The sequence below is a fragment of the Amblyomma maculatum genome, chromosome 2 (genome assembly GCF_055883805.1).
Source record: "Amblyomma maculatum isolate TAMU_Amacu chromosome 2, ASM5588380v1, whole genome shotgun sequence".
Lineage (NCBI taxonomy): Eukaryota > Metazoa > Arthropoda > Arachnida > Ixodida > Ixodidae > Amblyomma > Amblyomma maculatum.
This window is the reverse complement of record NC_139345.1, coordinates 209,069,775-209,087,653: the sequence shown is the minus strand read 5'-3', so window position 1 is coordinate 209,087,653 and position 17,879 is coordinate 209,069,775. Positions and strand designations below refer to the sequence as shown.

At 47.1% G+C, this 17,879-nt stretch overlaps 1 protein-coding gene and 1 pseudogene across 1 annotated transcript in view; both read left to right on the top strand.

Annotated features, from left to right (window-relative positions):
• LOC146201198 (uncharacterized) overlaps window positions 1–13,851 on the top strand; it is a 212,241-nt gene extending 198,390 nt beyond the window's left edge. Inside the window, exon 9 of the mRNA XM_084595676.1 lies at window positions 13,325–13,851. Within this exon, the coding sequence (XP_084451802.1) occupies window positions 13,325–13,544 (220 nt within the window). The 3' untranslated portion in view covers window positions 13,545–13,851. The remainder of the gene's footprint in view (window positions 1–13,324) is intronic.
• Window positions 13,852–16,221: 2,370 nt separating this feature from the next.
• Window positions 16,222–17,382, top strand: LOC146201197 (uncharacterized; annotated as a pseudogene).
• Window positions 17,383–17,879: the final 497 nt, after the last annotated feature.

Below are 17,879 nucleotides of genomic sequence, written 5' to 3'. Positions count from 1 at the left end.
ATGTCGGGAGCAGCCAGGTATTCGTCAATTTTCTGTGGTCTTTCGCCATAGCGGGGTCGAGGCGCGTTTGGTGGAAATCCTCTCAAATCTATTCTCCGGTATGAGCAAGTGCGGTCATGCTCCCCGCAGTGATAACAGAGCGGCCATCTTTTGGGCATGTGCCACAAGTGCGCCTTGCTAATAGCGGGACGCAGGTCTTGCTACGGCTCGATGGGGCCAGATCTTGTTGCTGCTCGACGGGGCGCAGGTGGTGGTCCGGCAACGGGGCGTAATGGATGTGGCTCGGGGGCAGGTTGACGTAGGACATCGCTATAAGTCATAATACATGGCTTCGGTAATGGTTCTGGCACTGGCTGCACCGCTCGCCGGATTTCATCACGGATGACATTCCCGGACAATGCTCCTCACAAGCTCCCACGGTGCCTCGTCCCTGGCTGCTGGCACGGACGCGCAATAGGGTGTCGCCACTATTCTTGCCTGACGGCCGTATTGGGTACTCCATTCCTGCACTGAACGTTCCATGCTGGCAGCTTCTCTCGCGAAATCTGCGACAGTTCTTGGAGGGTCGCGAATGAGGCCAGCGAACAGCTGTTCCTTCACCCCACGCATGAGATGCAGTACATTCGTTGCCTCAGGCATGGTTGGGTCAGACCAAATGAAAGGTTGTGTCATGTCCTCGACAAACATGGCCACGCTCTCATTGTACGGCTAAGACCTCGAAGGAATGGCAATGTCTGCGTTTTCTTTGCGCGCACTCCAGCTGAATATTGTAAGCAACTCACGGTGAAAGGCTGCCCAGTTGACAAAGGACGCCTCGTGGTTCTCAACCCACGGCTTGGCCAAGTATTGTAGCGCGAAGTACACATCCATTAGCTTCCACTCATCGTCCCAGTGGTTGAACGCGGCCCCTAGGTCAAAACTGGCCTACCACATCCTCAAACCGGTCACCGTGAAATGATGGCGATGATCGAGGTGCGAGCAGGACGAATGATGGGGCGTTGCTGGAATACTGACTTGTCTGGCTGCCACAGTGAATGGCATGGCTGGCATCGATGTGGTCAGTGGCTCAAACTCGGTTTGAAGGCATCGATGGCGATGGCCTGCTTTATTGCTGAGAGAGGCATCCATATGAGATTTATCCCTGCACACCTGCATAATCCACCAACTGGCCCCGCCGGGGTAGCGGGGTGATTACGGCGCTCGACTACTGTTCCCAAAGATGCGGGATCAAATCCCGGCCTCGACGGCCGCTTTTCGACGGAGGCGAAAAGCAAGGCGCCCGCGTGCTGTGCGATATCATCGCACGTTAATGAACCCCAGGTAGTCTAAATGTCCGGAGTCTTCCACTATGGCGTCTCTCATAGCCTGAGTCGCTTTGGGACGTTAAACCCCACTAAGCAAACCAGACCAAGCCAATCCACCAATTGTCACCAAAAAACGTAGAAAACCACAGAACCAAACTGGCTCGTTTAATGAAGCGAAGCTCGAGAGAGACGAGGACGATGCTCAGCCACGTGCCAAGACATGGTTCAGCCACTTGGTGGCGCCAGAGGATGGACAGCGGTGTAGCAATATTGTTACGGTATAGAGTATCGGTATGCAGTATTGAGACGACGAAGACATGTTGGTGTGGTGCGGTGAACAGAGGCGACGTTTAAAATAGGCTGGGCTGGTCATCGAATCCCTCGCCGTGTGTATGTGCCATTATATCTGAAGAAATCATCATGATCCGTGTGTCCCTGATGTCGACCTGTTGCGGTTACCTCCCTCTACTTCCCCGTAACATTTTGGTGGATGATTGCTGGCACGACTTGAATACCCAAACCAGGAGTTCAGTAGCAGCCATCACCTTGGTGCTAGCACTATGCCGTCCGAATTTAAACCTTCTACAGCGGCACAACCAGTCCCCACCGTCGTCATGGTGCCACCTTGTGGCCCAGGTCCCTTTTGCAGCACCACTCACGTCGACGTTGAAAGCTGGCTCGCTCTGTACGGGCGCGTCAGCAAGCATAACCGACAGGACGCAACCCTCATACTAGCAAACGTTATTTTCTATCTAGCGGGTATGGCGCGCGTCTGGTTTGAGATGCGCCAAGATCTGACATCGTGAGACACGTACAAAGAGAAGCTCCGGGATCTATTTGGCAAGCCGACCGAACGCAAGCTCAGCTCTAATAAAGGGCCTATTATTCCAAGCCCAATCGTCAACCGAATCATATTTGTCATATGTACAAGACGTTCTAGCGCTATGCCTCAAAGTGGACAGCGTCATGTCAGTGTCCGACAACGTGGGCCACATATTAAAGCGAATCACTGACTACGCATTTAACATCCTGCTTTTCAAAGACTATACAACTGTCGCTTCCATCCTCCAAGTATGCTGAGAGGGAGAAAAAACACAAGTGGCTTTGAAAAAGGTGAAACGGCGACGGCGCACCAACGATTACATGGCGCCATCACATGAATAACCATTACACTACTCACACTTCCCCTTAATGGACTGTCATTGAACCCTTTTGATGCCCAAACATTCACAGTGCTTGAGAGTCACGCTTCCATTCAAGGCCTTTGTGAAGAGGTAGGCACAGTTCGACGATTCGACGTAACTGGAGTTGTAACTTTCCCTCTTCGACATTTTCTCTCAGGAAATAATACTTGAGATCAGTTCATTTGCTTCTATCTGAAGTACCTTGGCTTTTCGAAAGCGCAGTTGTACCCTGATTGTTAGCCATTAAAATCTGTGGTTAGTGCATGAATTCGTGCGCATTAAGTTCCTTCATGAAAAGTTGAAGCTACATTACTTCCTTTGCAGCGTAACACATTGCTACATATTCCGCTCCGACTGTTGACAATGCAGTGCTTTGCTGGGTTTTACTTCTCCGGGAAATCGCAGCACCAGCTAGCGTGATCAAGCACATGCTGAATGACTTTCTGCCTGCATTCTCACTAGCGCAGGCTGCGTCGCAAAACGCTTGTATGCACTTCCCAGTTTTCTGGTAGACTAGTGAATTATTATTTTTTGTTTCACATAACGAGGAATGAACCTTATGCCATTCCAATGTTCTTCTGTGGGTTGTAGTACAATGAACTGGCTCATATAAGTGCCCGCAAATGACAAGTCCGGCCTTGCGATTCCGACAAGGTAAAGCAATGTACCAATCACTTGTCTGTACTTGCGGGGCAGGTCCTCACTTGATAGGTTATTGTTTTCTTCTCTTTTTTACTTGCTTCCAGGATCCAAAGGAGAAGATGTTGCCTTTGCGCCTGACATGCCAAACATCTTCAGTATGTCGTTTGCGTAGGCCGTCTGCTCCAGTGTTAGTTTTTCATCCTTTCCTTTCTTCAGCCGTAAGGAAAGAATAGGGCTAGCTTCACCAATGCCTTTGCAACAGATTCTTGACCTAAGCAGCTTTTGAAGTAGGCAATCTCTTTCTCATCTTCTGCGATGATCAGCAAGTCATCAACATAGACTCCCACGATGAGTTTCTTCTTGCTGACATAAACACAGGGTTCTGTTATTTATCTGGTCATCCCTTCTGATTTGAGCCGGTTTTCCAAAGCAAGGTTTCACTCCCTTCCAGATTGCCATAGCCCGTAAAGGCTCTTCGTCAAAAGGAAGGCTTCATCTTTCTTACCATCGTTCAAAGGTTGTGGCTATTCCATGTAGATGGTCTCCTTCAGAATACCATTTAGGTATGCTGCCGTTATGTCTATCTTGTGGATCTTTCCATTTTTCTCAACTGCTATGACCAGCAGTGTCCTGACGGACTTCACTTTACTACAGGAGAAATTTTCCTGTAATCGGTGCATTTCCCTTGTGAGTATCTGCATGCAATCAACCGTCATTGTATCGCTCTAGGTCACCATTTTCGTTGTACTTCTTGCGGAACACCCATTTGCCTCTTACGACTTCTCTCTCTGTCACTCATGGCACAATCTCCCATGTACTGGAAGCTTAGAGGCTCTCCAGTACACTGTATATCTACTCTTCATGTCTTCTTATCTGGTGCAGATTCATGTAAAGTTTCTGGATCTCTTTGGCTGTTTTGCCTGGCTATACAGCAGACGTGACATTCACTTTTACTTGGTTTCTTGTTTGCTAGTCTTTCCGACCGTTTTAGTGCCTGTGTATCCCAATCTGTCACGCTAGACAATCGCTGAGTAGCTCCTTTGTCCTGTGTAGTTGTCTCGTCTTCATCAGCTAATGAGCAAACTTCTTCAGCGTAGTTGTAATCACTATCATTGCAATCTGAACTACCAACGTCATGTGGCTTGCTCAGGCTGTCTTCAACTTGTAATGTGATTGTGCAATAAGTGTCGCTATGTGCTTTAGTCTTACTTCTTGCAACTTGGGTAAGCTTGCATGGGAAGAACTATTCTTCAAAATCAACGTCCCGACTTACAAAGAAGCGATCTTCTTTCTGGTTCCACCACTTGCACCCCTTCGCTCCTTCTGGGTAGCCGACCAATGTGCACTCTTCTACTTTCGAGTCCAACGTGCTCCCCTTGCACCGTCTGTTTCGCACACTCCATAATCTGCAGCCAAACACTCTTAGGTAGTCCAGTTGCACTTCTCCCCCTATCCACAGAGCTTCTGATTACAGTCCTCCAACCGTCTTCGATGGGCACTTGTTTCTGATGTGACTTGCAATGACAACGGCTTAAGCCCAGAACCTTTTGGTGACACCTGATGCGACGAGGACACCTCGTCATGTCAAGAAATGTTTCGCTCATTCTCTCCGCGGCTCTATTCTCCTCAGGCATGCCAGGAATGGTCAGCTGGTGCTTTATGCCAAGCTTGGCCAGGTACTCGTTGAACTCTGCTTGTGTACTCTCTTCCATTGTCACGGCGCAAAGTCTTCACCTTCGTGATGTGTAGATTTTCCGCAATGCATATGTGCTTGTCAAATTACTGAAGTACTTCGCATTTGGCCTTCATAGGGTACACCACAGTGCATCTTGAGTAGTCGTCTGTGAACGCTACAACTTAACTGGAGCCCCTTTGATCATTGGTGTGATCTTTCCAGCCACATCTGAATGCACCAGCTCCAGTGGACTCAGACCGCGCTGCCTCTCCTTCGGAAATTGCTTCGCCTTAGCGTTCCCAGACAACATGTGTCAGATTTATCCTTCACAGGGTCTTCACAAGCTCGACAGAGGCGCCGAACAGCATTCTGGTGAAGGTGGCCTGGTCATCTGTGCCACAAATCTGTGTTTTTTTTTTGTCTTTGCCATTTTCGTCAACATTATTTCTTTATTGACAGAGTGCAGTCTTCCTTCTCGAGTTGTAGTAAGATTCAGCTCACCGGTGTCCTTTGTAACTTCGGCTTTGCCCTCGGCGAACGTCACGTAAAAACCTCGCTCTTCAATTCTTCCTACTGATGGGTTGCCGTTCAAGTCGGGCACGTAAAGGACATCTTCTAGCGTAATGAGTGACCCACCGCACTCTTCAGATGGTTGCATCTGAACTCTCCATTTCCCCATGACACTCATAGATTCTTTGTTTGCAGTCTCTACCCCTTACTCGCATGGCTTGAAATCAGTGACCTGTGCAATGTCATGTGATATGTAGCACCGCTATCAAGATGCCACACATGAGGAGGCTTAGTTATCACAGTTTGGCACATAAATCCATCTGTGTTGCACTCTGCCTGTGATGCGTTTGTCTTCTGGTCATTCCCTTCGTCTTGAAACGGTCACAATCTCTGGCTATGTGACCAATTTTACCGCAAGCAAATCATCACACCTACTTTTGCATACTTGAGGTGCCTTGACGAATCTTCTCGTCCTTCTTAGTGTGAGTTAATGATGCACCTTCTCATTTGGTTGCTTGCTCTCAGCCTTTAATCGAGCTTTAGGTATCAGGGCCTTTGTCTGACTCTTCGTCGCTCAACCGATGTTCATCACTGCTCAACTTTCTCTTTTCTTCGTTCAGCAGCCTTTTCTTCACTGCTTCGGTCATGCGGGTCATTTCGTCTTGCTTTAAATTCAGAATGAGAGGTTCGTATGTGTCAGGAAGCCCCATTAGTATCACTTATGCAACCTCTCTGTATGCAAATACATAGCCTGCATTTCAAAACTTCCTAAGTAGCGCCATCAATCTTCCTAGGTAATCTTGCATTCATTCGTCTTTCATTTTTATGTTGACAAAATGGCGCGTCAGCTTGAGTATATGCAAGAGTCCAAACTTTGAGTGCAGTTTCTGCAGCGTATCATTATTATCATTTATTTTCCCTTAATGACCCCTAGGCGGGGCATTACATAAGGGGGGAACAAAAAAGAAAGGAAATCACAAACAATAGGAACATTTGGAATATACCAGTGAAGAAGGCAAACATATTTGTTAAACGAGCATTACAAAATGAAAGAGTGAACAATCATAGGTACAGAGTGGCCATCGCGCAATTTGAACAGGAAAACGGGAACACTGTTTTGCATAGAAAGGTTCAATAATTTGAGAAAAAAAGAACGCAACACGTGCAGAGGGGCACTCAAAAATGCGACTCGGGAAGAAGGCAAGATAAAAGCAGGGTTTTGAATTTATTTGGATTGCGCTCACTTACCATCGCCTCAGGTAGTCCATTCCACTGTTCAATGGCGGATGGCAAGAAGGATGTATGAAAGGCATTGGTGTAACCAGGTAAACGCTGTAGGCTCTTAAAAAAGACGACGCAATGGTCTATTGGAAGGGAGTAGGAGTGTGCAGTGGAAGTGACGAAAGCTGTAATATAATTCGTGGAAAAGGCAGAGTTGGGCAATTGTACGGCGAAAAGACAGTGGCGGTATGTCAAGTGATGAGGTTATGCCAGAAACAGTGGTCGTACAGTCATAACAAGAAGTAATAAATTGGGCCGCGCGACTACACTAATTCTAATGCGTCAATTAGGTATGATTGGTGTGGATTCCAAATGGGTGAGGCATATTCTAGTTTAGTGCGAATGAACGTTTTTTAAACAAGTTTGCGGATAAATGAAGAGGACACGACTAGCAACCATCTCTGTCGGTGGAGCGATTTCGAACTATCTGCTATGATGTTTAAGATGTGCTTGGACCATGAAAGTTTGCTAGCGATTATTATTCCTAAGTAGCAGTAGGACTTGACTTGTGTTAGGGGGATTGACCTTAAGGAATATTGATAATTTAAGCTATTGCGTTTACGTGATACTGTCATTAAATTGCATTTTGAATCGTTTAGTGTCATTAGATACCGGGTGCACCAGTTAGTCATTTCGTTGAGGTTATTTTCGAGGAAGACGTGGTTGTTTGATAATGCGCGTGGATACAGAATGCAGTCGTCTGCGAATAGGCGAATTGACAATGATATGTTGCAAGGAAGGTCGTTATTGAATACCAAAAAAATAATATGACCGAGCACAAATCATTGAGGAACACCTGAAATGACGTTTGTGGAGAGGAACGGTGGTTATCTATTAAAGTGTGTTGCGAACGGTTAGAAAGAAAACAGTGGATTCACATAAACCCAGTAGGTCAATTCGGAGGCTCGAAAGGTTAGCTATGAGGCCATGAGGTTGGGTACGCAGTCAAATGCTTTTGAAAAGTCCAGATAAACAACGTCAGTTTGAAATCCGGAGTCAAGATTAGGCTGAAGGTCTGTTGTAAATTCCAATAGCTCCGTTTCGCATGAAAGGCCTCGACAAAAATCATGCTGTTTCGGAAAAAAAAAAAGAATTGACTTCAAGGTATGATGCAATTGCTGAGTACAGCACATGCTCTAGCAGTTTGCAAGAGGCGCACGACAAAAACATAGAGCGCTAATTCGAAGTAATTCGGTAATTGTAGGCTTCTTTTGCAGTTCTGCAAGTCCCGATGTCACCCATGTTATTGTCCAAGGCGATAAGGAAAAGAAAGTTCAGGGCCTTGTTGTCAGCCTGCTTTTCACGCTCGTTCATTTCTGTTATCGAGAATCCAGGGTCCATCGCTTCCCAGCATCTCTTCTGTAAAAGAGCTGCTCTTTCCCTTATCGCCCATGTGTGATATTTATCTGATGACTTCAGCAGTCTAAACTCGTCTAATGCCGACATGTTCACTGAACCTCGAATGCAAGAGGGACAACACACTTTTTTGGAGCTGTTTCTCAATTAGCGTACGCGAAGACGTTTTGCCAATCACTTCTTCCCGAAACATTTCGCCACTGACATCGACTGAAAACATTTTGTCAGTCACTTCATCCTTACATTTCGCCGTACTCACACCGGACATGTCTAAGCGTCTTCCGTACACATCCAACATGGAGCCCGCATCAACGCCGCTGTCGCCTGACGGTCCGGCTTTCTTAAAAAAAAATGTGCACTTCTCACTTTTTCTTCACGGGCACACACCGCTTGTCCGTCACTTCTTCCCGGCAGTTTCATGATTCTCACGCCTGTCTAATCTTCTGAAGACATCGGCACGGCGTAGTGAAGGCGATGTGGCTTGACGTTTTCTGCTTCAACATATGGCCGCACCTTTTCATCACTCTGCCAAGGCAATCCGTTTCATTTCGTCGTGGTCGATGCGTCGTCCATGCCCATAACCTGTTAGATTTGTTGAGTACTCAGTGTGACCAGATCCTTTGGTGCAGTGAATTGAGTGAATTTGGTACGAAGCCGACGAAACGACATACAACTGTCAAGCTGCCATTTTGTTGAATAACACAGAGCAAAAAAAACGAGAGGAAAAAAAACGAGTGGCCTTGGAAGAGGTGAAACGGCGACGACGCATGGGTGGATGGATGGAATATAGGACCATCCCCTTTGGAACGGGGTGGTAGCAGTAGCTATCATGCTTATTCTTCTCCCTATATCTTAATTATGGTGTTGGTTAACTATACCATCATTTTATTTATTGAATTTTTCTACATTATTAACATTATGTCACTTTTCTGCTTTTAAGCCATCAATCCTCCAGTCGTTTTTTGCTTGCTTCTACAGCCGGTTTATTCACCTGGCCACTGGTATCTCTAAACCCCAGATCTTCAGGAAGCGTCACTGCGCCTGCATCGACTTCCGGATGGATACCATTACAACCAACTGATATATGGCGCCGCCTCGTCACTGGCCATTACACTACTGACACTATTATGATCGCAGCGCTGACTATACCCCAACTTTCTCCGTGATACGCCTTCCGTAACTTTAATTATCCGGCCCCACGCACCTCCAACCGCTCGCCGTCTCTCCAGAACCGCACCCCTCGCTCATCCCAATGTCGCCGTTCATTGGCTTCCCATTTTTTCTGGCTCTGTTCCAGACAACTGGCCAATGAAGCTCTTGGAGATGATGCTGAATTGACAAACCGACCCGAAAATGCCCTGCTGACCCTCCCTCATTACCGCAACCTGGTAGATATCTGTGTGGATGGTGTCCTGGTTACTGCCCTGATTAACACTGGTGTCCAGAGCTCCGTCCTCAGTTTTCGTTTCGGATGTCGTCTCAAGGTTATTATACCCAGCGCTTCATCAGCCATTCGTTTCGCCGATGGACAGGTTGCTGCCGTCGTGGGACTCTGCACTGCGCGTGTGGTCGTTTGCTGTCGCACTACCACTGACCTGACGATGTTATCCTGGCATTGACTTTTTAACGGCTTACACTGCCCTTATTGGCTGCTCAACTGGCCTCCTTCGCTTAGAGTTGCTCCAAAAATATAGTTATCAAGCCCCGCCTCTGGTCCATAGTAGAAACATGATACTACCTCATATCGTTTTCACTGTCACCGGTAGCTGCACCTATTCGTCCTTAACTTCAGCTGCTCAACCTCAATTTAACCCCGTGTAATTGTCTCGCCGGCCTGTTTAACTTAGCTGATTGCGAAGTTGCTGCCCTCACGCCTATGCCTCTGTAGAGGCCGCCTTATAGGCCTCCTCCCATTCGACTCTCTTTTTCTACATGATAGCAGCGAATTTGCCAGCGGACCAAGTCAGAGATCTCTCCTACCATGTGCTTTCCTAAAGTGGTATATTTAATTTTGGGGACCGACCTCTGGGTGAAACATCCGTCTTAATCCATCGAATCAATACAAGCAAAGCCAGCCGCCCATTCACCAATGGCCTTATCGTGTCTCCCTTGCCGAGCGGCATATCATACAGGAGATTGACAAGATGCTGGGGAATATTATTGAGTCTTCCTGCAGTCCATAGGCGTCCCATATTGTTTTAGTCAAAAAGCAAAGTCGACTATCGCCCCCCTAATCTGATAGCAGAAAAGACATTTACCCTCTTCCAAGAATTGATGACGCGTTTAACTGATTGCATGGTGTCAGCTATTTTTCTACCGTAAACATGAGTTTCATCTACTGGAAAATTGCTGTCGACGAACTGGATCGCGAGATAACCCCATTTGTAACCCTCCCCGACGGACTATATCAAGTCAAGTTGACGCCTATTAGCCTCTGTAATTCTCCTGCGGCCTTCGACCTCAATGTCGATTCGCTCCACTGTCTCTTCAAATGGACGTGTTTGTGCTGTTTAGATGGCGTCTTCGTTTTCACTTTAAAAAGCCACCTTCACCAACTTTCTACCATCCTGCCCGCTTCCGCACCACCGGACTGCACTTGAACGTTATGAAATGCCGCTTTGCCTAGCGACAGATCAATCCTGTGCGATTTCGTTGTTACGACAGGTGTGCAGCCCAACCCTGACAAAGTTCGAGCCATGCACGGGTTCCCTAGCCAGAGTAACACAAGTGACGCGCGAAGCATTCTTGGGCTTTGCTCATACTTCCACCGCTTTATTCAAACATTCGCAGACGTTGCTGGTAAACACACATTTATGTTGCAGAAAACGTACCCTTCACTTGACCAAGCTCGTGCCTTCACAACGCTTATTTCCGCCCTCACCGCTCCACCTGTCCTGGCGCACTGCGATTCGCACTTACAGAACTGCACGCCGATGTCAGTGGCCATGGTATTGGCGCCATCCTTGCCCAGCACCAGCACGACCACTCCCGTGTAATTACCTATGCCAGCCGTCTGCTATCTTCCTCTGAGCGTAATTATTCAATTACCGAGCGACAATGCTTTGCTTTTGTTTGGGCGTTGCCTAAATTCTGCCTTTGTGTGGGACGTCCTTCTGCATAGTGACCGAGCATCATGTTTTTTGTTGGTTGTTCTTACTTCAGAGCCCTGACGGCTGCTTAGGTCATTGAGCCTTGCGCATACAAAGGTACTCATTTACCGTTGTTTACATGCCAGGCCAATCACATCAAGAGACAGATTGCTTGTCCCGCTATCCGTAGATCCTCCCTAATAGTCTACCCATACTGCCGACGACTACGCTTTGCCCATCTCGAACTTTATCCACATCGGCGCCGAACAGTGACGTGATCTTGCACTGCGGCCCATTATTGACCAGCTACGCAACGACAACTCCGATCCTTCAGTCAGCATGTTTGTGCTAAATAACGAGATGTTATACCAACGGAATACGCGCCCAGATGGCGCCGACCTTTTGCGCGTCGTTCCGGATCACATATGCTTCACTTTCTTGACCAACGTTATTATGTTCATACAGCAGATCACCTGGAAGTGTCACATACGTACAGCAGTGTGCGACGATGACTCTTGTGGCCTGGTCTTTACTGCCTTGTCCGTCGTTTTGTTGCTAGTTGTGAGCTGTGTCAATGCCGGAAGACACCCTCGCTTCAGTCTAGTGGGCCCCTGCAACCAGTCACAGCTTGCTTAGACTAAGCCGTTTTCTCGAGTTGGCCTCGACCTCCTAGGGTCTTTCCCAGGTCGACTTCAGGAAACAAACGGATTGCTGTAGCGACTGATTATACCTCCCGGTAGGCTATTACCAGATCTCTCCCACCAGCTGCGCCTCCGACTTTGCAGACTTTCTTCTGCATAATGTCATCTTGATTTATGGCGCTTTCCGTCAACTCTCAAGAATTCCGGCCGCTGCTTCTTTTCTCAACTGGTTCATGACTCCGCTCATGCACTACTCAGCGCCAATTCACAATGGCCTGCCATCCACAAGCGAACTGTCTTACTGCGCGCCTTAATCATACACTGACTGACATGATGTGCTTCCGACCACCATCGTGATTGGGGCAACTCTTTACCAACTTGTTACCGCTGGATACTATTCTATTACATTTCGGCCGCCACCCTTTACTCACCTTCGACACCTTGCTGCCTCTCAACAACTCCTCAGGCAGTTACGCTTGTAATGCCATCGCCCGCGCTGATGCCGCCCGCCGTATCACTCGAGGCCGCCTTGGTGCGTCTCAGCGCTCTCAAAAGCACCGCTCCTGGCTCTCGCGTGCTCCTTTGGTTCCCTGCCCGACGTGTGACATTTGCGAGAAACTCCTCCCTCGCTACATGGGGCCCTTATGGCGTCTTGCGGCAACTCACCAATGTCACTTACGAAATCAAGCCTCTGCACCCAACGTAACACCAAGCCTCTCACCCAGAAGTCGTGCATGCCCATCTGAAACAGTACGGTTAGAGTTCACCTGTATAGTAAGCACTGGGACTGTGCTTCGCGGAAGGGGGGTATTGTTACGTTATTCAGAGTCGGGACGACGAAGACGCGCCGGTGTGGCGTACTGAACAAAGACGTCGAACAAAAAAGACTGAGCTGGTTCTGACAGTGTGTCCCTGATGGTGATCTTCTGCGGTTATCTCCGTGTACTTACCCGTAACATTATTATCGCGTTGGGTGTCAATTGACGTTTTCAATTGCGTCACCTCTATTTAGCTAGCTCACCGTGTTGGACATGTGGATGGATCTAACCCTTTCATTATGTCATCTTTCTTGCAGTATCTGAGGGCGATCTGAGGTCTTAAGCTGGCTTGATACCACATGGGAAATGTTGATTTTATATCTAATGATATCATATCCCATATATGTATCTTTTACTAAAGTAGGATGGACAGTTGGGCGAGTTGGTACAATTGGATAGTGGGTGGAACAGCGCGAAAATACGAAACACAAGAGACGGACAACAAACGAGCGCTGACTCGCAACTAATTTTTTATTAGGAAGAAAGCGGATTGTTATACAAAACATATGTCACATGATGTTACAAAGAACGAAACCCTTGACCAGGCAAAATTCAAGAGATATCTTCTTCCTGATTGTTAGTCGTGTGTAAGCAATACGAGGAAGTCTTTTGCGAGCAGTTCTCATGAATATTTCTTTTCCTCGTCAGTTCTCGCTTCCCATGTTGAGCACAAAGATTCGTTTTTTTTTTTACGAACCTGCCAATAAGAGTGTTTGATCATCGGTGCTTTTGATCTTCACGTGAAACTAAGTTTTCACCTGTTCTCGGCGGCCAGTTATTGCAGTCATGCCACCCAGTTGATCGCACGCATCTCTTCCCCGCAGGGAAATCGAGATCAAGATGATTCGCTGTGTGGACAGCGCCCTCGGCGACATCTGCGGAGAGCGACCCGATGTTGAGGGCGCCCGGAACTTGTTGCGCGCTCTTCTGAGTCGCGCCGACTGCGGCTCCAGTCCCGCGGGCAGCAGCGCTGCAGGAACTTCAGTGACAGTCCTGACGCTGCCCGTCGCCATCGTGGCAGCACTGGCGTCGAGGCTGCTGTGACAGCCTAGCTGGACCGCAGGCAGCCTCTCGTGTTTATTGCTGGAAAAGAACTAATACCAATATGTTTGGTGTACTTGTTTGATATAAATATATCCTATGACAAGGTGAGGTTCTTACACATTACAGACCATAGCCAGATATGATGTCGAGGAGACACACACATCACTAAAGAAAACGCAATGTTTTCATTCGTTCGATTGATGATACAAGCGATATTTTGTAAGCAAGGCAGACTGATTTTGAGTCTGAAGCTTGTCTTGAAATTCCTTTGTTTACAGTATATATTAAAACAGTGCAGCTCACAATACCCCAAAGGGCTTATTTTTGTGCGGTTACGCCATCGTCACTTGGCTGGGAGGCGGTCTCAGTCTGAAGTGCGGTCACGTCGTATCCGAGGCGTCTTTGTGCAGCGTGCGTATGACGCGTGCGATATTTTCGTGCGACTTGGTCGCTTGAGAATCTTCGCCGCACGGCTGGTGAGCAACTCACCTCCAAAGGTTACTGTCTTCAGTCTGCTAAGGGACTTTCATACAGCCGCGTCACAGTAGCGCTCTACGGACGCAGAGAGAGTCCTGGGCGGCGATGAGGAACTATAGAGATGGCTTTAATACGCTTCCTCCCCCCTGCATAAATATCCGTGAATTTCACGTGGCTGAGAAGCGGTCATGGGGCATCGATGGCGCAACCGCGCCGGCCAACGTGTCTGCAGCAACAGCGATGACGGATGGCGGGGCCGGAGTAACTGCAATGGACGTACAGTGGACAGTCATCAAAAGTACTCCACTCGTAGATTATCCTGCGCCTTGTGCTCCTAGTCTGCGTGAGCGTTACTGAAGCGTTGCTATGGAGCAGTTACTTTTTTCGAGATGAATTTGGAGGGTCTTGTAGATGCGTAGAGCTCTCTAGTGAGGCAGTAGAGGTCATTGCGAGAGGTCGTTTGTGTGGGTCGTAACATCTTGGTGGATAACGGAGACATGGGCTAGGAGGTTTTATTGGCTGGGGAATCGAGGATCCTTTGTATAATAGAGGTGGTTCGGTTTACGGGGTTTAACGTGCCACAGCGACTAAGGCTGTTAGAGAGGCCGTAGTAGGGGGCTTCGAAAAGTTTGAATTTAACGTGCACTGGCATCGCACAGAACACGGGTGCCTTGTTTTTGCCTCCATCGAAAAGCGGCCGCCAAAAACGGGATTTGATCTTGCTTCCTTGGTCACAGCAGTCGAGAGCCGTAACCCCTGCGCCACTGCGGTGGGACTACAAAAGACTATTGATTAAGCTCGTCAGTTTACCGGGGGTGAGTACGAGGCCAGCAAAAATTGCTTCTTGACACCTCATTAAACAGCTTCTGAGGTTGCTCAAGAAATAGACTTGTAGCGACTCGGGTGCCTTCATTGTTCGATAACACTCAGCTATTTTAAATTTTGACTTCTAAAAAATTGCCGTCAGCTGCTTCTCTCTGGGACACAATTTCACGCCGGCGACATCCTCGATGTTCTGCACAGAAATCATCCAATTTGTCATGTTAATGAACTGCTGGCAAATACCACATTCAGAGTATGAATGGCGCGACTGCCATTTTCATCACTATTGAGGCGACAACCTTATAAGCACAAGAGTGTTGAACAAGGTCTGAGAGTGCCATACCATCATTATCGAAACATGAATTGATCGATGCTAACAGAATGGTTGTATGAGGGGGTGAAAAAATGTATCTGCGTGTAAATTTTGTTTATGTGAACTGATAAGTTAATTAGAGCCAAAAAAAGCCAATTTTGCGTCAAAATAGCAAAGAACGTCAATATAGTGCGCAGACTTCAAAACAACCACAGACGTCCAAATTGCGTAAAATGCGTGAAATGTGTGCAAAAAAGTTAAAGCGTAAATGTTAGACTTCGTCATTCTGTTAGAACTTCGAAAACAGCTAGTCAACATTACAATAGAAAAAAGTAGTAAAAGAGAGGAGCGAGAAGAGTAAAAAATCAGAAAAAGCGAAAAGAAAGAAAAGTAGAGAGCGCATGAAGCGAAAGCAGCAGAAACAAGAAAATTAGTTAAAAGCGGGAAAGTATTGCAAAGAGTCGCGGGAAGGCATTCGCCTTACCGTACCTAAAGAACGATCTTAGTGCCTCCAGCACAATTTTTACGGTCAAGTGCTGGCATAGCTAGTACTTTGTACTTGAATCAAAATAGACTGCACGGAACATTTATCCTGTGATGTCATGGATGCAATATAAAATGCGATTTCATGCATGATTGGAAAGCGAAGCTCGCTTTATTGTGGTGTACCCCTTGCTCCTTTGATGAAACGTATAAGCACACAATTCAATAGTTGGCACAGCAGAAGGCGGAATGTACAAGGATGTGAAAGTACGTTGCTGGAGGTGAGAAAATTAATGAACTCCAGCAAAATATTAGAAATGTGATACTCAGAATCACTTATAGTGAGCTTGATCCACATCTGTGATTACTCATCATCACCATTCGTTTTATGCGAACTTCATCCTCATTTGTGAATCGTCATGAATGTTCAGTGCGTTCTTCCCTCAACGCCATTGTTGGCTGTGCCATTAAAGCTCGGACGCCAAGCTCAGAAGTGATGGAGCCCTCTGTTCATCCCCGGACCTCTCAACCGAAGCCCTGCAGCTACGCTCCGGTCGAATTCTGGTCGGCCACTCTGCCAGGATGGAACATCCCGACCAACATCCCATGTTCCGGCTGTCATCCCCCAGCTGCTTCTGCTTCGCCAACTGGTGTGCTTCCCGGACCCGAGGCTTCCACCGGCACTGCTCACATTCACGCGTCCCAGGCTACATCATCAAGTCAGCCAAACTGGATTACAACCACCCGGCAGCACGATTCTCGCCTTTTTCCTGGCCTCTCCGATCACGACATTAAAAATTGGCTTGATCGGTACGAGTACTCTGGTGCCTACAACCGCTGGGACACTTACACAAAACTTTTTAATATCGGCTTCTTCTTGAGCAACGTAGCGAAGACGTGGTTTGTCAACCATCTGGCCGCCATTCCAGCGGACTCAACTTACCGTTCAGCTAAGTCAGATTTTAGAACTGTTGCCACCGGCCCCGCAGCTTACAAATAGAAATAGGCGTTGTACCGCATGTAGGCGTATGAAGCCACAACAACCTGAAAAAATGCCAATGACACAGATACGCCAGATGTACGCTTGGGCTGAAAACAATAAGTGATAACCTTGATCGCCTACTTCCACTAAAAGAAGTGGTTGAAAGCATGGAAGACACACTGATATTCATATCAGATCAGTATGATGACCTTCTAGCACGAACAGAGAAGAACGAGAAGAAGGTACGGGATGTAAAGTTAAGGCTCGAAAAGATTGAAGCTCAGGGCCAGGATGTGCAACTGAAAGCTGACGTTGATAACCTCGAATGGAGGAGCAGGCGACTGAATCTTGAAATACACGGAATTCCTCAAACAGAAAATGAAAACCTAATGACCAAGATAAATGAGCTAGCTGTGCAGGCTACTCGGCCGCTGCTCTCGGAGAATGACGTAACGGCGATTCATCGCCTGCCGGCAAAAAAAGATAAAGTTCCAGGCATAATCTGCCGTTTCACGAAATAAAGTAAGCGAGACACGTGGTGGAAAAACAGGAAAAACTTGCATGACATTGATGATAAGATTTTTGTTCAAGAAAATTTGCCAAGAAGGACCCGCCTACTATTGTCTGATGCAAAAGCCTGGAGCAAGAGAAACAACTACAAGTTTGCGTGGCACAGCAATGGGAAAATTCTCGTTCGGAAAGGTGAAGGCGAGACAGCAGTTGTAATCAGAAGCTCTTGTGATATCGAGCAGCTCGAATAACCTCGTACAGCATGGCAGGCAGTGATCCTAACGCCTACATAACTCCAAATAAATTCCAAGCACTTTAAAAAAGCCATTTTTAAAATCTTTTAAATGTTTTAATTTAAATGTTCGATCTGTTAACACGAAAATATCTGATTTAGACATGCTTTTTGATGAGGTAGCACAGCCTTTTGATGTCATTATGTTAACTGAGACGTGGTGCACAGATGAATGCAATGTATACACTCTTCCATTATACTACACATTTTACCTGAATCGCACCTCTAGTCGCGGTGGAGGAGTGTGCATTCTGACTAGAAACCATGTGAGCTGTTACAAGAATATTCAGAAACAGGTCATGATTATGAATTTCTGTCCATCAAGTTAAATAACACTGTGATTGCTGTATGTTATCGATCACCAAACGGCTCAATCCAGGCTTTCCTCGATTACATAGACACATTTTTTGCCTTTGTATGTGACAATAATTTTAAGCTTATATTGGCCGGCGACTT